The 20719-nt window shown below is 51.2% G+C and overlaps 1 protein-coding gene across 1 annotated transcript in view; it reads right to left on the reverse strand.

Annotated features, from left to right (window-relative positions):
• Umodl1 (uromodulin like 1) overlaps positions 1 to 20719 on the reverse strand; it is a 62834-nt gene that overhangs the window by 36599 nt on the left and 5516 nt on the right. The window contains exons 4-7 of the mRNA XM_055607019.1: positions 13850 to 13934; positions 10113 to 10355; positions 2926 to 3087; positions 1266 to 1384 (exon numbers count right to left, since the gene is read on the reverse strand). Of these exons, the coding sequence (XP_055462994.1) occupies positions 1266 to 1384; positions 2926 to 3087; positions 10113 to 10355; positions 13850 to 13934 (609 nt within the window). The remainder of the gene's footprint in view (positions 1 to 1265; positions 1385 to 2925; positions 3088 to 10112; positions 10356 to 13849; positions 13935 to 20719) is intronic.

A 20719-nucleotide genomic window follows, 5' to 3' on the forward strand; every position in this document is an offset into this window, starting at 1 on the left:
AAACCTCCCTCCCTTGAGTTGCTCAGTCCGGCATTCGGTCGCAGATATGGTTCAAACCTCAGCTGCCATCTGTCGCGGAATGATGGCCATGCCTTTAGTGGGTGGCTGTCTGAGGCACAGAGAGGTGAAATAGTCTATCTATGGTCACACAGCAGGTGCCAGGCTGGCGTTTGCACCCTGGCGGCCTGCTTGCAGAGCTACGCTTTTAAGTGGCCATTTGGGCAGGCCCTCAACAACAGCAGCAAACAGGGATCCCTCCAGCAGTGGGCATCAAGGAGCTGCTTGGCGGAAGCGAGGTTGAAGAGGACCCCTAGGGCAGCAGCGTCCCTTCACAGCGGCTGGCACAGGGTAAGCGTGCCCTGTCTGTGCTAGGCTGCCTGGATGGTAGGTGAGACTGAGGAGGAATCCCATTCTCCTTCTTGCACCCTTGGGACATTATCTGTGGGGCCTAGAGGTACAGAATGGAAACTGTTGCCCCTTGCTGGACTCATTACACTGTGGTAAGCTGGCAGCAGGGTGGTGGCAAACCCCGCTGGGCCCTCCTTGTGCAGAGACTTCTATCCACAGTTGGCTATAAGAGCAGGCTGCTGTTTAAGGGTAAACCAGGGGGAGCGGACGCCCTGCTACCCTAGGATCCCCAAGTCTGGGACAATGCTGGCATAAAGAGATATCCTGAGTGGAAAGAGCTGTGGCATGTCTGAGGCGTGGCTGCAATAGAGGGTCTCTACCAAGGTGGCTTTGACCCCAGAGGACACTGGGCACTGTCTGGAGACACGTACGGTTGTCACTCTGGGGGATACTCCTAGCCTGAACAGGCCAGACCAGGATTCCACAAAGTGAGGAGGAGGGCTCCGGGGTTTGGGGATGGAGAGGCCAAGGCCGAACTAACAAGGACACCCTTTTTTATCTACTCAACTGAGCATCCCAGGAAGGAGGCTTCCCCATCCCCATACCAGACATGGCTTCAGATACATGTCAGAACTCATGAAATCACACTCTGATCACAACCATTCCTTTTTTTTTTTTTTCTGAGACAGTCTCAAGTAGCCTAGGCTGACCTTGAACTTGCTATATGATCATGGATGACCTCAGTCCTCCCGATCTTCCTGTCTGCGTGCCCCATGGGTTGGGTTACAGGTGAGGCTGATTTGCTTTCCTTAAGAATTCAAGGTTGGTTCAGGGTCAGTCATTCGGGGCACCTGGGGGATGTCACTTCATTCTAGCTGCTCAGGGAGAGACATGATGTTTGTAAGCACCACACTCACCAAAGAGTAGAGCAGGCGCGTGTGGTTTCGGAGCCCAGGGTCCTCTCGCTGCAGGTCCTCGAAGCCCATCTTCACCAGCACAGTCAGATTGTACCAGCTCACCAGGCCCCTCTCTGAACCTGAAGGTTAGATGCCAGTGAGGTACAATCCTGAGCACTGGACATGGCCACCAGAGGCCACAGGTGGGCAGCAGGGCCTGTAGGTCAGGAGACCATCTTTCTACATAAAAGGCCTACAGGGAACTTCCCTCTGTTCCCCTCACCTCTGTCTCCTATTGCTCCGACCTGTGACGAGTCAAAGGTCTGGCTTGAATAGAGACCCTTGGGATACAGTTCAGGCTACAGCCTTTGTTACAATGTAATACAAAATCAGTCCAAGGCACCAATGTTTCCTTACCCTGACAGCAGACAGCATGGTGTGTGTGAGAGTCTATGTAACATTGTTTATGTTAGAGAGCCCCTGCTGCCTAGGCGAAGAGTACAAGCCCCTGGCATTGGAGTGTCACATGGGACTACGCATGAAACAGCTTCTGTCACTTGTGGCTCATGCAAGACTGGTGTTTAGTCTCTTCAGTTGCCCTCAGCAACAGCAAACGTGGGTTCCAAGACTCCCAGGGGTCAATGAAATCTGCAGATCTTCAAGCTCCCTATCTACACCAATCAAGTTGGGCTGAGGAGATGACTCAGCGGTCAAGAGTTCTTGCTGTTCTTCTAGAGGACCCGAGTCCACTGCCCGCATGATTGCTCCCAAACATCTGTAACTCCATTCCCAGGGGATCTAATGCCATCTTCTGGCCTTTGTGGGTACTATACATGCAGGCAAAACACTCACACGCATTAAAAAATACATAAATAAATAAAATTTAAAAATTGCTTAAAGTGGATAAGTGTTTGCACGTAAGAAAACTCCCTTCCAGACACTTTAATCATTTCTAGATGGCTTATGTGCTCTGTGCAATGTTAATGCGGGTCACTCTTTGTATAGGGATCATTTAGAGGGTGGTGATTTTTTTTTTATGTCCTTGTACGTCCAATATCAATGTGTCCACCTCACGTCTACCTATATAGGACACATCAGCAACAAAACATTTTTCAAATGTCTTAAATAATTTGGATACAGACCCCTTGGATATGGAGGGCCAGCTGACGCTCAGGAGTATAATTGGCAAAAGGAGTTATATCACTCTTGATGTTAAATGTGCTAATTTTATGATTACATGCCAACAGGACAATATAACACATGTGGTATTGCGCACTTATATACATGCATACATATTCATTTTCTGTACTTTAGTTATGAACATGACCCAGTTCTGCTCACGGTGCAGCCCCTAGGCAGAGAGAACTTTCCAGCAGAGTGAGCACATGTGCCAGACAGACAGCCGCTGCTCTGGGAGACATGTGCAGATCAGGAGGTCTCGTTTCCTCAGGGGATACAGCTCCAACCAGCCCACCTGCCGCTGCCTAAGCCTTGCCCAGCCTGACAAGCGACCATGGCCCTGCCCGGCATGGCTGTCTTTCCACTCCTGTAACCCCCTCGAGGCTCTGGGGACCAGCCGGGAAGACAGACAGAGCCCCTGCCCTACTCCCAGCTCCAGGCTCCTCAGGGAACCTCCCCCCAGATCAGTGTCTTCCGGAGACCCTCCTCAGTGTAGCCCTACCTGCAGGTGTGGGGGCCGCACAGCGGCGGCCCCCTGGCCAGGAGCAGCACTTCTGAAGTCCAGAGCAGTCGGTGTCCAAGCTGCACGGTGGGCTGGACAGCTCTGGCTCAGCTGTCGGGCAGACCCCGGGTCTCGATGCAAACTCCGAGGACCGGTTCAGGGCTGGCGGAATGGGACAAGTTAACCATATTTAGCATTGGAAGTAGGTTCAGCTGGCACAGTGCTTGCCAACAGGAAGGCCTGGGCTCAGTCCCCAGCGCCTGATAAGACAGGGCAGTGGCACATGCCTGGAATCCTAGTGATCAGGGAGATCAGAGGTCAAGAGCACCCTCATCTATAGGACAAGTTGGAAGCCATGCTGGGGTACATGAGACCCTGTCTCAAATGCAACAGCTCCAGTGGATCTGATACCCTCTTCTGGCTTCCATAGGCACTCCACACATGTAGCAAACCCAGACAGACACACATACTGGAAGTAGATTAAATACATCTTTTATTATAAAGGGAACAACAGAAACTCAAAAGGGCAGCAGCCTGTTTGAACTGGGAGGGCTACGCCCGTCCACAGCAGATTCTACCTGCAGCTTCAGAGGCTCCACGTGCCCTGCTTACACTGGCTCTGACACCAGAGGCCTCAGGAGTCTAGTTGCAGGGGTCCTCTAACCCACTTTAGGACCAGTGCTGTTCTGGTCTTAAGAGCTTACTCCCGAGAATGCGTACACACAGCACCACACACACACACACACACACACACTCTCTCTCTCTCTCTCTCTCTCTCTCTCTCTCTCTCGCACACACATAAATGCTCACACATTTACTAAGCACTTACTAGAAGCCAGACAAGCTGTTCTGTGCCTGGGCCCTGGCCGGGGCTATGCCTCACCTCCAGGAAATAAATTCCGAAGGAAACAGGCTAGCAACCCCCCAGAGGGTGAGTGAGCAGGGTCAGAGCCTCAAGTGTTGGGTGGGGCTGGGTGGGCTTGGAGAAAGCAGCCCTTTGGAAGGGATTCCACCTGGGTCAAGGAAAGCTCATAACGGCCCTGCTGTCCACAGCTACGAGGTAAGGCCTGCGGGCCAAGTGCAGTGTGGACAGAAGGGATCCGGAAGAGGTCCTTCCTGTGCAACGGGCCTTGGGACTGGAGATCTTGTGGTGACGGACACTCTTTTGGTGCCTCTTTGACCAGCCCAATGCTTCCTTCTCTTGTGTTCCTCGGGCTTTTTCTAGGCTTTGGAGCTGATGGAGCCTCAAATGCCAGCTTCCCAGCTGGAGTCAATGCCTTGACTTCAACATTTGCTCCCTTCCCTTTGCTTTCTTGCCTCCTGGGGCAAGGTTCACACATCTCTGCTAGCACTCCAGAGAGCATTCAGAGGTGCCATTCCAGGCCCCCCAAAGTGTCAGGAATCTCTGACAATGCCAACCAATAGTTCTGTTCTGAGGACACCAGTGGCGGCCTGAGTGAGAATGGCTCCCATAGGTTCAGATAGTTACATTCTTGGACCCCCATTGGTGAAACTCTTTGGGAAGGATTAGGAGGTGCAGCCTTGTTGGAGAAGGCTGAGTGTATTGCTTTTGAGGTTTCCAAAGTCCACCCCATTCCTAGTTAGACTCTCTCTGCCATGTGCTTGTGGATGAAGATGTAAGCTCTCAGCTGGCACTCCAGCGCCAGCCACTTTTGCCCGCCTGCCTACTTCCATCCTCCCCACCATGATGTTCACGATGGTCATGGATGCTAACCATTTGAAACAGTCAGCTCCAAATAGATGCTTCCTTTTATAATTCTCCTTGGTCGTGGCGTCTGATCAAAGCAATAGAAGAGTAACTAAGATACACACCTCATGAGAGTGGGAGGAAGGTTTGCTAGGGCCCTGGAGGGGTGGAAAGGCAGCCCAGAGATGCTACAGTCTCAGAGATAATCCTCTTGGGTCTCCCAGGGTCTCTGGAACTTTCTTTAGCTAATGAAGAGAACTTCGGCCTCATTTCTGTTGGGAATAATTCCCAAGGACAGCCACTCAGCCAAGGCAAATGTAGCAGATACAGATACAAGGTTCAGATACAGCATAAGGTTTGCTATTAGCTAGGGCACATTTTCCATAGATCTAAGACAATGTTAAACTGAAAAGATTTGCCAATATACATATGCCACCTCATAAAAGCTGGCTCCAGGCTGAAGAGATGGGTAATGTGCTTGCCACACAAGTGCCAGGATCTGAACTCAAGTCCCAGAACCCAGGCACAAACAGCCTCGCATAGCAGCGCACACCTGTCACCCCAGCACTTGGGAGTCGCGGATGGCTGGATCACTAGGGCAAACTGGCTAGCCAGCATAGTGGAATGGAGAGAGCTCCAGGCAGTAAGGACGACCCATCTCAAAAAGCGGGGAATGGTACCCTAGGATGACACCTGAGGGTTGTTCTCTGGCCACACCTCCAAACACACACACCAAATGGGGGGGGGGCAGGGAAACAGGCTCTAATAGTGGTTGCCTAGCAACAGCAGAGTTCTGGAACCCAAGTTCTTCATCTGAACCTGACTGCCGCTAGGGATTCCCCTCCCCCCCCTTGGGGCTGGTGACTAGCCCTGTGTCCTAAAGGAATAGCCAGTTGGCTTGATCTAAAGTCAGAAATCTCTCCTTTCTCAACCTGAGGTAAACAATGAAACACCTTGGTGCCCAGCAACCCAGTTCAGCCACAAGCCCCAGAGATTCACATTTGGACCACGGCCTCCAAGGCTGCTTGGGGTGAAGCAGTCAGTAGCCGGTGGACACAGTCCTTCAGGGATCCTCCTCCCTCTGCTTCTCAGCCTGGCCGGCACAAGGGGCCACTGGGCATCTGCATGGATACGGGAGCTTGAGGGCAACCTGGTCCAGTAGGTCCAGGGCTGCTGCACAGGGCTCCAGCTCCCTGAGGACGGATCCAGCTCCGACTTGGAGTGATGGTTCCATGTAACGCCCGTTGCCTGCAGCGTTGTTGAGAACTAACATTTAGGAACAGCTGGATGCTGAGCAAGCAAGATCGCTGGCGAGGCATCCATATGAGATAACTCCCTGAGGCCGCTCAATCAAGGGCTACAGTAATCCTTATCGTTGCGAGAGACGTTCTGGGGAATTGCTAAGAGATGGAAAAAATGCAGCAGAAAGCTCCAGCCGGGCGGCCCGCATCTGTGCACTGTTGGCTCTAGGGTACTGAGTAGAGGAAGGAAGGAAGGCGCTGCCGGCTGGGCTGAGATGCCAAGGCTCACACACCAGGCCGTAGAGGTAAATACCGCCCATACGTGGTCAAAGGGCGTGTGTCTTCGGGCCTGTGTGTGTTTCTCCCTGACACCTGCGGGCCCAGCTGGGACCCAGCCTTGCCTACACACACCTGGGCCACGGGCTACTGAGACTGTCACCTTGGGCCGGAGCAGCCAACCTGTGGTGGAGGGACTGTGAACGGGCAATTATGAAATTCACCTCAAATCAACAGTATGGGGAAAGCTGTCGGCCCACACCTGTGGTATCAACGCTGCCCCTTTCAGGCAGCCTCAAGCCACTAAGGAGGTGTCCCCGAATGCAGAGCTGGGACACTTAGGGGATCAGCCCTCAAAGGCGGGGGATGGAGGGAGACACACTACAGCAGCCCCATGAAGCATTTCCAACACCAAGCCTTAACACCAGCAGGGTGCTCCCTAAGGGAAACCCAGTGTCAGGATAGAAAGGCTAAGAGACAGAGACGCTATGGTGACTGGGAAGGAAAGCAGGAAGGAAGGATGTGCTTCCTCATGGGGTCCATTTTGCCTTTCCCAGTGAGAAGGACAGGAGACCCCAGGCCCCACTGATAAGGCCCAACCTGCCCAACCCAGACAGCCGTGTCCTTTTCTACAGACATCTCAAAGACAACCAATAAGCCAGGCTTACTTAGAGACGAGACATTCTATAACCTGTTACCAAGTCTGTAATGCTGGCTTGTTCTGGAACCTGCCACGAAGCCAATAAACCCCAGTTCCTCCTGAATGGAGTTCTTGACGCAGGAAGAGAACCCATCAAGCTCCTGAGAGGGACAGAGGAGCCTCTGTTTCCATCATCACTGATGTCCTCTGTCCCGAAACGCCTCCCCTGCTTCTCTCACTGGGACAACCAGCCTCAAATTTCAGACTCCCTTATAGCAGGCTGCCCTGGGTGAACTGAAAAAAAAAAATGTCCTTGACTGGGGGAGGAGGGTGGAAGGGAAGATCAGACACTCGTTTTTTATTGCATATTGTAGAAGGATTTTGCCTGTTATTAATAACCTAGCACAACACGCTCTTAACGGCGTGTTTGTTCTGGGTTAATCGCATGCCGAATCTAGATGTCCTTGGATATGTACAAGGTTGATGCTACTAGCTGCAGATCAGATGCTAATTTGGCTCAGTGATAGAAAAAAGTGCCTGGTGAGATGGCAAGATGGCCCAGTGAGTTAAGGCAGGGTGCAAAGCATCAATCAACCTGAGGTTGATCCCTCAGACTCACATGGTAGAAGGAGAGAACTGACTCCTGTAGGCTGTCCTCTGACCTACACACACACACACACACACACACACACACACACACACACACACACATATACACTCATACACACACACAAACACACAAACATACATACACACACATACATGCACACACACACACACACACACACACACACACACACACACATGACTTTGTCTCCCCCTCCCCCCCGGAGTTGAGGACTGAACCTCACACTTGCTAGGCAAGCACTCCACTGCTGAGCTAAATCCCCAAACCCTGAAGTCACTTAAAAAAAAAGAATGTCAGCCAAATGTCCACAGTGAAGGAGGGATTCCAGGGCTGATGTGGACATCTCAGGGACAAGGCCGACCTCCCGGCCAGGACCAAGCCTGGGCTCAGGGTGCTTGCCTTCACCCATCTCTACAGAGCTCGCTGGCCGGCAACAAGAGGGAGGCAGCTTCTTAGCATTGTAACCACCTTCCTTCCCAGACTGCCGGCTCTCTGAGTACGGCACAATGTACAGCTTCTATTCCTGTCTTCCTGCCTCTGTGGTGACAGACACAACTGTCCCAGTTACAGCGTGACTTGGGTCACACAGCTCAGGGCCTGGTCCCGGTCTGACCCCAGTTGTACTGCCTGTCGGGCCACTGATCTCTCCCACACCGTGTCCCAGTGGGCAGACCCGGGGATCTCCTGTCTGCCGTGACCCAGGCAGACCTCTGTTAGAAGAGCATGGTCAATGCCAGTCTCCTCCCCTCTCCCACTCTCTTTGGGCGGCTCTCTAGCCGCCATCATCCTTCTAAGATCTAAGGGATCACGGGCTGTTGGACCTTCCAGGACCACTCTCCCTCACGCGCCTGCCCTGTCCCCGCCACTCCACCCCCACCTCTGCTGTCTCCCAGAACAAGGTATCACCTCTCTTCCTGCCCAAACCTGGGGCCCCTAACTTGGGTTCTAACTGGGGGGTCAACCTGCCCATGATCTCTCTAGTAACACTCCAAAAGTGAGGCTCAAGTCCCACAGGAGACATTTTCCCAGGAACAGTTTGGTGTGAGGGAGAGGATGAGAGATGGGGGGGGGAGGGTCCCAGCATCACTTTCTCTAATGCAGCAGAGGAGGTGGGGTGGGGGCTGCTGAGTCTGGCACAGCTCAGGGTGGGAGAAGCTGAGGCTCGGGCCTCCCCTCGCAGCCTCCTCCCTCATCTTCAGCTGTGTGACCCTTCATAACCTTGCCACTAGCCAACAGCTAGGAGACGGCGTGTCGGGCACTGGTAAATGAGGGTGGGCCAGGCCACACCCAGCCTTCCACTGCCAGACTTGAGCAGAGCCCAGACTCTCTGAACCACAGTGTCAGGGGTCCCAAGACCTTTTCCGGTCCACCTTGACACTTTGTGGAAGCTGCTGCCACACAGCTTAGGAGCTGGAGTAGCACCAGAAGCTTCGCAGTTGATGCCCGTGAGCCTTGGAGAGGGGCCAAGGACTGTGGGAAGGGAGCAGGAAGCCTTGGACCAGCACCCGGCAAGATGGCCTCTCCAGCCTCCCTTCAGGGAGACAGTGGGAACATGGAATGGCTGCTGGCCCTGACTGGTTTGTATTATGCCCACACTGGCATCTTGTCCGACCCTTGGGATGGACCCTTGGGAAGTGTCAGCTCTTCTAGCCTCATGACATCACACTGCTGGGGACTGAAGAATAAGTGCAATCAGGAGGGCTTAGCAAGGATACACCTAAGCCTGCAACCCTTGCCCCACTTTTGGAGTGTTACTAGGGAGATCACGGGCAGGTTGACTCCCCCTCCCAGTTAGAACCCTAGTTAGGGGCCCCAGGCTTGGGCAGAAAGAGAGGTGACACCCTGCTCTGGGAGACAGCAGAGGTGGGGGTGGAGTGGCGGGGACAGGGCAGGCCGGCTGATGGTTATGGGATGGCTGGCGTTGAGGGAGAAGAGAGGAGTCGGGCTTCCATGATTAGGAGGGTCCACAGACAGCCTTAACCTGCTAGTGTCCCAGCCCTTGGCCATAAGGATGAGTCATATGTGATTCCCTTTGGAGCACCCAAACTCGTACTTCTTGTATTCAAGGGCAGCAGCAGCTCTCACATCTCAGGGTGAGCCCCCCCCCCGTTTGACATTATAAAGGCCACAGATGTTCGTGCTGGCTTCAGATCGGCTCTGCCACCAGCTCTGGGGCTGCTGCAGGGGCAGAGTGTCCTGAGACCTTTGCTGAACACTCAGCTCTGAAGGCACTGAGGCTCTCTAGCCCATGGTGTCTCTCTAGCTCATGTTAAAAGGCCGAAGATGCCAGGCATGATGGCACCCATCTTTAATCCCAGCACTCAGGAGGCAGAGGCAGGTGGATCTCTGTGAGTTTGAGTCCAGCCTGGTCTACAGAGTGAGTTTCAGGACAGCCAGAGCTACCACCTCGTGAGAGCCTGTCTCAAAAACCACAAAAACTAAAAACAAACAAACAAAAAACAAAGGGCCGATGATTCTTGTACTTTACTTGATCTCTGGAATCAGAAATCTTTGGTTGGGCCTCTCAAAAGCCCCCAGGAAGCCCCTGAGGTCCAATCAAGACTGAGCAGCGATGTTCTAGGAAGAGCCAGGATTCCATTGAGCCCTCTCCGGCCTGCACACAGAGGCCCAGCACCTCCTCCCTGCAGGGGAAAAGCAGCTCAGCCCCGCCCCGTCCCGAAGCCCTGGACTCACGCAGGACGCAGTAGAGGCCAAGCTGCTCATAGCCGCCACAGCAGTCTGTCACGTTCCTGGCCTCGGAGACCTCCACAGCCAGGTACTGGGTCTGGTACACGGTCCTAGGGCACTTCCTCCACGGGATCCATCCTCCACAGCGCACATAGGCTGTGTGGGAGGTCTGCACTTCCTGCAGCTTCTGGACCCTTCGAGTCGCCGGGTGGCTGCACAGCTGGTAGCTCAGCAGCGAGAGGCCATTTTCTACAGAGGAGAAAGAACGCCTTAGCAAGCCAAGGGGTGCGGGTGGGGAGAAGCGCTGGGGCAGATCACTGTGAAGGATATGAGAGGTCGCCCTCAGCAAACAGCCAGCGGACCCAGGTCTGTACTGTTGGACAGACCCCAGAACCAGCCCTCTAGTCCCAGCACGGCCTTTGCCTTTTCAAACACCAAACCATCCCTCTGCATCGACACAAACAGCATCCTTCGGCACCAGCCTGCGTGTCAGGAACCCTCTCCTTTAAAGCCAGGGCCTGAGTGTAATATTAGGTTCAAGAGACAGCCCAATCAAGAGCATAGAGCTGGAGTCCGAGGTCTGGGGAGCATGTCCTCACTGTCACTCTGCTCTTGGTCCAGCTTGCTGCAGACTCCCCTATCCATCAGTCTCCATAAATCTGAATATGGCCACGTGGCCCACAGACAGGCAGGAGTCACCTGAAAAATGTGTACCATGGCCCAGCAGATGGCAATGACAGGTTTTGTTTTGTTTTGTTTTTTAATGGAAGATGCATAACCAAACGTGTATGTATGTATGTATGTTATGTAGGTATGTATGCGCTTCAGGTTTTTTGTCACCATTATCATCACTGTCAGAAGACACAACTGCCCTTGCTGAAGGCCAATCCATCTTAGCTCATCTTAGGCCTGGCTGGGCCTCCCTGTCTGAGCTTGGCCTTGGGGCTGAGATACTGTCCGTTTTAGCAGCAGCATCATGGCTCCCCAGACTTGCCCCTCACTGCTTCGCAATGGGCTGCACCCCATGAAACCTCTGTCACTTTATGTCACAGGAATACTGGGACAGGAATAGTGAGACAGGCATTCATGCATGCATACACACACACACACACACACACACACACGCACGGGAGAGAGGGAAGGAGGGAGAGAGAAAGGGAGGAGAGCCATGTGAGGGGGATCAGGGTGAACTCCTACAAGCTAAGCGGTGCCAAAGATTTCTGAGCACATCAAAACCGCAGGCTTGGAATGGACCCAGGGCCCCAGAGGGAGCCAGGCCGACACTTGGCATTAGATCCATCCGGATCCTCAGAGCTGAATTGTGGGAGAAGCTGCCTGCTGCTTAAGCTTCTTAACTCAGGAGTCCTGAAGCCCTCACCCAGGTCCCATGAGCCCACCCTCTCAGCACGCCATCCCCCCATCTGCTAGACCAGTCGGCACACCAGCATCTTTGACTACTCAACTTCAGGGCCCCACCCCCAAGCTTTCCTAAGTGGCCCAGTGCCACAGCTGTCTGGGGAGGCTTGGGGACAGAAGTAATCCTGGGGGGGGCACCATTTTCACCCACTAGACCAGGAAGGCACCTCTGCTGACCCTTCTCTGGGCCCGCCCAACAGCACCCCACAGGTGTGGATGGCCTGACACAGCCCGGCTGCCACTGTGGGTGGGTGGGGGAAGCACTGAAGCCCCCTCCCCTCACTCTGCCTTTGCCCCCAGAGTGAGCCCCTTCCTGGTGTCCTGCAGCCACCTCTGGAAGGAAGACAGGGGACAGCGATAGCCCAGTCACCCACCATGGGGTCAGCCTGCTCTTTGGAAAGCCTATTTCTCCTCTTCACCCAAAGTGGTCACAGAGTATTCTGTAGAGAAACCGAGGCTCTTGGGACACGAATGTGGCTGGAGGCCACGATCTCAGAGGTGACACAGGTGAGGGGCGGCAGAGAGCAGCAGCATGACTAAATTGAGCCAGGTGAAGCCTGGGGTACCCTGCAGAAAGCCCCTGGAGTTGATGGAGGCTCAGCCGACTTAGCTGAGATGTCAGCCATGTTAATGAAGGCTCTAGGGAGCCACCTGCCCCCACCTGATCCTTCTAGGGCCAACAGTTCCTCCTTTACCTGCCTCCGCCCCCTCCATCTCCAGGAAAGGCTGGGAAACATTTATCTTGTTTTGCTTTCTATCTTTTGCCGTGGCCACTGTGCCATCCTGGGGACAGGGAGAGCCCCGGCAGAAATCCCCATGTAGATTCTGCTGTGCAAAAAAATCTCAAGAGCCATCACGGGAGGAAGTGGATAAACTCACTGCTCTAACCCAGTGGTCCCCCAGCCCCCCCTTCCTAACGCTGCAGCCCTTTAAAACAGTTCATGTTGTGGTGAGCCCTAACCGTAAAATTATCTTCCTTACGACTCCACGGCTGTAATTTTGCCACTGTAACGAATTGTAACGCACAAGTCTGCGTTTTCCAACACTCTTAGATGACCCCCCCATCAAAGGGTTATTTGACCCCTCCCAAGGGGTCACGAGCTCAGCCCCCTCAAACCCTCCCACATTGCTCCACAAATGCCCACTTACGTCACAAGGGCCCTCACTGCTCCCGAGAGTACACCGTGGCCAACCCCTTGGTGAAGGCAAGTGATACCTGACTCCCTCAGAGGCCTCACTGACCCCCAGCCATGCCTGGCATGGAGCCCCCAGCAATATGTCATGCTCCTCAGTGTCCCGGCCCTGTTGTTCATAAAATAACGCCTGTGTTCTGTAGTTGAGGGGTTAGGCAGTCAAGTCAATGCCTTGCACACAGTGGTGAGCCGCGACAGGTGGCTCTTCCTGTGAAGAGTGAGCAGACAGGCAGCCCCAAGGACAGCCGCGCTTGGAACTGTGACCCCCCAAGACCAATAAGGGGGTCACAGCCCCTACACCAGATCCCCATGAGCTTCCTAATGTCCCACTCTTTCTGTGACCAAGCTTTATGGTTCACACACACACGGCACAAGACAAAATCTTGAGTACAGTGTAACCCTCCTCTAGGTAGAAAACAATATGGACCTGGCACAAAAACAAACAACGACAAAACTGAGGCGACTTTAGAAACTGAACGGGTCTCTGAATGCCCAACCAAGCCAGGTGGATTTTAAGAGGAAGAGGGCTCATATGGTTTGCGATCACAGTTCCATGAAGCCTGGGATTTCAGGCATGCAGGGTTGGCAATGTTGGTTTGGTTCTGGTAGTTCTGGGGATAGGAGCCAGGGGCTCACACATGCTGGGTATCCTGAGCTGCGCCCCGACTCCGCAAGGCGTTTTTAACAACTTTGTGAAGCATGAGCTGCCCGGGCTTTGCTCGGTACCCCCACTGCACCCCTCACTCCGTACTCTGTGCTTGAGGGCATGTAGCTGAGGGCAGGCCGCTCCGCTGCCCTCCCCTGATCTAAGCGAGACCTTTACGCTGGGCACCTAAGAGCTCATTAACCACGTCCCTTCTTCCCTCAGAAGTGGAGTGCTTCAGCCCCAACGCCAACCTCAAAATCTGCTTCTCAACCCCATGGACCCTGGGCATCCGAGGCATGCTCCCACTGGGGAAGCCCTCTCTCTCTGAAAGCGCACCCGGTGCTGGGCTGTAGCCTGTTGCTGTCGGTGCAGACACTGGCAAGCCAAGACAAGACGCCTCTCTCAGGGAGGATGCTTGTGACCCGGCAGGCACTGTCCTCCTGAGACCACGAGAAGCCCCTTCTCCAGACTCCCCCTAGATCCCTCACCTGTGAAGGCACTGGCCCGGCTCAGGTCCACAGTGCAGGCCAAAGCCAGCAGGGCCAGCCTCAGGGTCCTGGACATCATCCTGTGCTGAGAGGGGCGGTGCAGACAGGGCTCGGGACCTCAACTGCAGTGGTCTGAGCCCTAAGCCAGGCTCAGAGGAAGGAGCCTGAGCTGCCTCGGTCCAGAGAAATGGCCCTTCTGTCCCCGGTGCTGCTGGAGACAGGGACTTCAGAGGAACACTCACCGGGAGCAGTCCCTTATGGCTGCTCATTAATGCCAGCCACCGCCACGGCTGTTTCCCTGGGGGCGCCCGCATGGCAGAGCCTATTCTTGTTCTGGGCAGATGGCATCTTTTAGGAAAGGTGAGCAGTTAGCAGCCTCGGCCACATCACTGGTTCTCATCTTGTTTGTACGTAGAGAATGCATTTCAGACCCAAATCTGACTCCCCACATCGGGCGCAAAGTATTCCGTTACCCTGCCGTTCCCCCGCTGGCAGGAGAAGACAGGCCCACTTCAAAGCATCAGCTCCAGAACAGAGCCTTCGTGCCGCCCAACAATAGAGCTCAGAGGCCACAGCCACGCTCAGCTCCATGCTGTCCTGACTGGGCCCTGGAGATGCTGTGCTCCCTGAAACATTCTGTGCCCGCCAGGGTTCAAAGTCGGGAAAGCTTGAAATGGAGAGCTGGAGGTGAGTGGGCAAATCGGTGACTGGAGTGTGTCTGTATGCCGAGTCACAGGGTTGGCAAAAATGTTCACTCAGAGACATGTCAGCACCAGCGAACGAAACTCAGCTGTGAGAGGCCAGAACAAAACCTCCTACAACCCCCCCCCACACACACACACACACACAAAGATGCCACTGTGGAGCTATACAGACACAAACATACCCAGGAACTGCAGACACTGATGATGTGGCTGGCATTTCACTAGTTATCATGCTTTGCAGGAAACGGACTTTTTAAAGTGTCTGCCTGCTCTGAGGGTGAGGCTCAGTTGGCAGAATGCTCACCGGCGTTCAATCCCAGTACTGCGTAAACCAGGCCGGCAGTGCATGCCTGTCGCCCCAGGACTTAGGAGACAGAAGAAAGAGGGTCAGAGGTGCTAGTCATTCTAGGCTACATTGAGAGTTCGAGACTAGCCTGTGCTGCATGAGAACCTATCAGAGGGACACAATAAATAAACACCTGTAAATAAACACAGGTGCACACATAAGCACACCCATGCACACACACAAACATGCAAATGTACACATAAAGAAGCACGCACATGTATGTACATAAATACATACATGTACACACATAAATATATGTATGCACACTTGTATACACCTAAACATACACAGGTACATACACATAAATATAAACATGTACAGACATACATATATGTTGGGGGGAGTCTCTGTGACCACCAGGGCCAGCAGAGTGACCACCTGCAGGAAGTCAGAAGGTAATTAGTTCGGTTCAGCATGACTGAGCGGCCGGTATTGGTTCAAGCTTCTGGAGTCTGACCCCGGAGTGGTTTATTCGAGGCATATTCAAGCACAGCACCACTTGATGAGCACTTACTTTCCTGGTGATAATCGACCCAGCGATGCATCCACAAACAAAAGCACAATAAGCCAAATGAAGATCAGACGTGACCACATCGAAACTCTTCGTAAAGTACATGCGACCCGTTCCACAAAGGTGGGTTTTGTGGATTGACTGAGAAAAACAAGGTTACGATAAGGGTGGGAGGGGGAGGGGACGCAGCGTGGTTTTAGCCTCACGGACAGTTCAAAGGCAACCAGAGGCCACTCCCAGCCTCTGGGTGGGTGACAGGCTCTCATCCCTTCCTTGGAAACAGCCCTGTGTCCTTACTATTCCCCTAGTGCTGATCTGAGGGCGCAAGGACCTCCTTGCCTCCTAGGTCTCCGGCAGTGTCGAATGCACGGCCTGCATGGCCAGGCAAGCACAGCATCGGGATGAGAATAGTCAACAAAGGACCAAGGGCAGGGGAAAGCCGTCTCAACCATGCCGGACCTTCAGAGGTCCCTTGAGAGACTTTGTCTATCTCTTCATGCAGATCATTAATTTGACCCTTGATTGTATGAGAGAAGCCTGATACATTAAAACAACACACACCAGGAAATTCTTGACGACCAAGATTACGCTTGGTCAACAAATAATCGATAGCAGCTCTATTTTTGTAAAACCGTGGCTCTCAATTTGCCCATCTCTTGGTTGATTTCTGCTGATCATTTAAACTAATCATGCAGGCCAGGCCACCTTTGAGGCCTGTCTGTAATCTAGGTAATCGTCCCTGGGACTTGTAACAAAAAAGCATAAAAACAATCTTAGCAAGGCAAAACAATGCCATACAGTCTCCTCTTAAAGGAGTGCGCTTATCCCCCGACAGAAGGCATTTGGAGCCTGCATTGACAAGCTGAGAGTTAACGTGCACTCAGTAAACACAATGGCATCATTTGGGGTTCAGGGTGTTCTTGCCGTCTCCCCGAGTCGCTGGCTTACTCTTTCTCTTGGGGCATCTCCTTTTGATGGGCTTGTCATTTGTCCGGTGGTCTCTGGGATGCTCTCCCTGTTGGATTCAACAGATCGGGAGCCAGCTGGGACTTGGTTCATTTTCTGGAAAGAGACAAACACGTCTTCACACTGGTGTTAGAAAAACATCTGGCCGTCCCATTGGTTAGTTTCTAGATCTTTCCATTTAACATATACTTTACCCTGGGTGTCCTTTAGGGCAAAATGTTTTGGGGCAGAAGAAGCATTATTCTTTACAGTCCAAAATGTAAAGTTAGCATAGCTAAATGTGCCATAGTATGAGGGGAGTTAGGTGGGTGTATATATAACTATATATCTAGTTATTTTGTATAGTATTATATATTATATAATACATTGTTATGTTACATTATCACATATATTATAGACTGAATATATACTTTTAAATACTATATATAAGTAATAAATACTGTATATATTATTAAATACTGTGTTTTCTTAAAGCTGCCATTTAAGTATTTGATGGTGCTATCCCACAACAGTTTGGCCATTGTGGATTGTGAGAGATTCCAGTATTATGATTAATGTTCCATAAGTTGCAAAATTCCTTGAGGTGTTTGCTAGTATCAGCAGGACCATTGTCAGTTTTTAGCTGCAGTCGGAGTCCTAGAAAGGAGGTGTGTAATAAATGATTAGTGGTATCCGAGGTTGTTTCAACCCTGAGAGCAGAAGAAACAATCACAGAAAAAGTATCAACCATTGTGCGAGCCTACTTTAAACGTCCAAATTCTGCGGAGTGGCATTAAATTTTATCCTGCAAGTATTAGTTCTGCCAGCAGAGGGCAGTGGTGTACAAGAAGAACGCGTGTTGATGCCGTTCTGGTTAGGAAGAGCCGGAGCTCAGCGGCTTGAGCATTAGCGCATTAGCGGATGTTAAGCGACCTGGCGAATCAGAACCTGCAGGAATACGAGTTATGAAAAAAGGTTAAGTTCACTGTCGTATAGATGTCTGAGGAAATGATTGTGAAATAATGTTAGCAGTGGCCTTAGGTTTAACTCTTGCAGTTTCTAAGAGAGAAACGGTTTAAGCACACTATGCAGTCAGTTAAAATGTTCAATGGCTGAGAAACATCTAATTAAAAGCTGATTGATTTCCTGAGTTCAGACTGTTGAGCTGTATGAGCAGGGGCGGGTGCAATCTTTCCTTGAGGAACATGTGGAATTTAAGACGTAAGCTCCTTGTCCCTTTAAAGAGCCATCTGTAAAAGCATTAAGAGCAATCACTGTAGGGTTTTTTGGATGTAATTTTAAGCAATGCCCATGGGGTATCTTTAAAAGAAAAATTGAAAGGGGATCTTCAGGATAATGGTTACCTATAGATTCTTAGTTACGTGCTAATGTTACCTGCCAGTTATGATCAGTGTGGACCAAATAACCAACCTGCATTTTATTTAATGGCACATGGTTTCTGGAGGCTCTTTATCAGTAAGTGGTTTAAGAGGTATCCTTTCCATCATTATCTATAATTTCTTGTAAAAAGGAACTGGCACCTTCTAGTCTCCAGCCCATCTAATCTATGCCTAGAATGTTTTCAGCCTCTGAGACATCTTAACAAACTCACCCTTTCTTATTTTTTCTGAGCTCTGGGCTGGCTGGTTCAATTCAACTGTATGGCTCAAACTCCTCTCAGCTGATTTATTAAATCTGGCTTTTCTCTCAGACTCTGAATTGCTTTGCCTATCCTCAAACTAACTCCAGCAATCTGCTCTAATCTGGCTCAGTCTCATTCTTCTCTGTCTCATTTAGTCTTCACCTGAGTTCTTTCTCTCAGTCTTTCACCTGAGTTTATTACCATCCCAGTAAAAATGCCTCCTCTCTCCCCATTCTCTGTGTTACTCCCTTAGGTAGCTTCTCTTTCCTCTCTCTTCTCATGAGAGTTGGGTGTATCCTATTCTGTCAAATCTCTCTCTGATTTGTCACTTTTTCTGCCACTCAGTTTGACATCACTTTCAAACATGGGTGGTGCTTCCTTCTACAAACTAACTTTGCCTCATTGTGTGGGATTGAAGGCGTGCACCACCATGCCTGAACTTTTCTTTACCTGAAACTTGCTCTATACCAACCTGGCCTTGAACTCAGATCTGCTTGCCTCTGTCTCCTGGATTAAAGGTGTGTTTGTATTCCAGCTGGATCACTCAGACCTAGAAAGATGTTAAGATGTGATTTCTTGCCAGAGAAGCCATGTTCTGACTTAAAATTCCTCTACAATTTCTTGTAAATAAGGAGTTACACATTGCTGCAGAGAATTACGGCATGCATAAATGTCTATAATACCACTACCTTGATCATATGTAATTCCAGTTGGCGATGAGGAAGAAGGAAGGATAAATAATTGATACATACTTGTTCATAGCACAGACATTCACATGCACACACATAAATATACACGATACATGCCTGTACACATGCATTAAACATACACGCACATAGATCTACACATGCACACACACATATACACATGCACATATACACAAATGTGCACGTGCAATACACACATAACATGCGTGAACACACATGTAAACTTGCACTTTTAGACACGTGAACATATACACACAAATATGCGCTTGTAAACACATACATATGCACATGTACACATAAATATACACTTCTACACATATTAAATATACATGTGTACGAACATAAATATACATACGTAGTTACACATAAGCCATTATTACTACAATAGCCCCAGACCGGGTAATGTTATTTGAAAAAACCTTTAGGAAACACTGGCTCGAACAGTCTTTAATCTCTGAGTGACAGAGGCTCATTTCACCTCTGCTGTCTCAGCCAGTGATCACGGATGCCCCCATCTGAGGTGCAAGCATCTCCTTCTGGCCACATCCTCCTGCCTCCTGGCCGGCTTCCATCACCTCAATCACTCACGCCTCCATGTGCCTCAAATCGGTCTCTCCTCTGCTCTCCTTACCTTCCTGTCTAGTCCTCTTAGGCACATTGGCACATCACGTGAGCAGCACGCTTGGCCGGGGACCTTGTCCCTCTTTTCCACCTCTTACTCATGCCCATTTGGCAAAGCTCGCATTCGCGTGGAGCCGTCTTTCTGTTTCCACTCAACCCTGCTGGAGAAAGTCACATGACCATCCGGAAAAGTACTTCATAAGCTAACCAGACTCTATAGCTCCAGTGTTCATCCTGCTTCCTGCGTGACTGTTTCGAATATTTCCCCTTTCTGAATTCCACCTCATGCCATGTGGCCCTAGCTGTGTCTCGTGCTCCCAATCCTATGCGTCTCCTGTGTCCGTCCCCACCCTCCCCTTTCACACCTGGGACAATGGGGATGTCTCTTCCTACCTGGACTCTCCCATTCTCCCAGTTTCCCACAGAACTTCTCCTTTCTCTTGCAAACACCATCTTCCTCTCTTTGTTGTTATGTTTTGGACACAGAATCTCAGTGTGTAGCCTAGGCTAGCCTTGAAACTGGCTATGTAGCCCAGGTTTGCTTTTTGTTTTTAAGATCTATTTGTTTGTTTAATGTAGATGGATGCTCTGTCTGCAGGAACACCTGCCTGCCAGAAGAGGGCACCAGATCTCCGTGTAGATGGTTGTGAGCCACCATGTGGTTGCTGGGATGAACTCAGGACCTCTGGAAGAGCAGACAGTGCTCTTAACCTCTGAGCCATCTCTCCAGCCCCCAGGCTTGCTTTAAACACATAATTATTCCACCTAAGTCTCCCCAGGACTGGGATAACAGGCATTCATCATCACACACATCTAGCTCAGTCTTCCTTTAACTGATCTTCTCAGCAGCTGCTGGCATTCTGTCACACTTAAGTCTTCCCATTACAAAAGGGAAGGAAAGGAGGGAGGGAGGGAGGACTGAAGCAGAGAAGAAACTCTTTCCCGTCGCATCAAAAATTCCTTCCTTTTCATAGACCACGCGCCTACTGTCTGCATTTCCTTAGCCCCCTCTCACTCCTTTACCTCTTTCTAAGTAGGGAAAAACTCACAGAGATGTTTGACTTCTATGTGAAGCACACTGATCTCAAATGCACAAAATGCACAGTTCAGTTTGTATAGCCTAACCAGCCACTACCCTGATCAAGATACACAGCACTGGCAGAAACATGACACATTCGGGGCCCCATAACTTTGTATTTCCACTTGATAAAGTGCCTAGCAGAGAAGTCCATAGCAGAGTGTAGCGAGAATTTTGGTTTCTTTAAAAACACGGAAATGTTATGGGAACATGTTTTTGTCTTACTCTCGGGTGTGGGATATGGGGCTGCTTCAGACTGAACACAGCAGCTGGCTATGATTAGTCCCGTGCTCTGGCAGGGGCATGATCTCGCCAG

This window comes from Psammomys obesus, unplaced genomic scaffold, assembly GCF_907164565.1.
Source record: "Psammomys obesus unplaced genomic scaffold, mPsaObe1.curated_primary_1811, whole genome shotgun sequence".
NCBI lineage: Eukaryota > Metazoa > Chordata > Mammalia > Rodentia > Muridae > Psammomys > Psammomys obesus.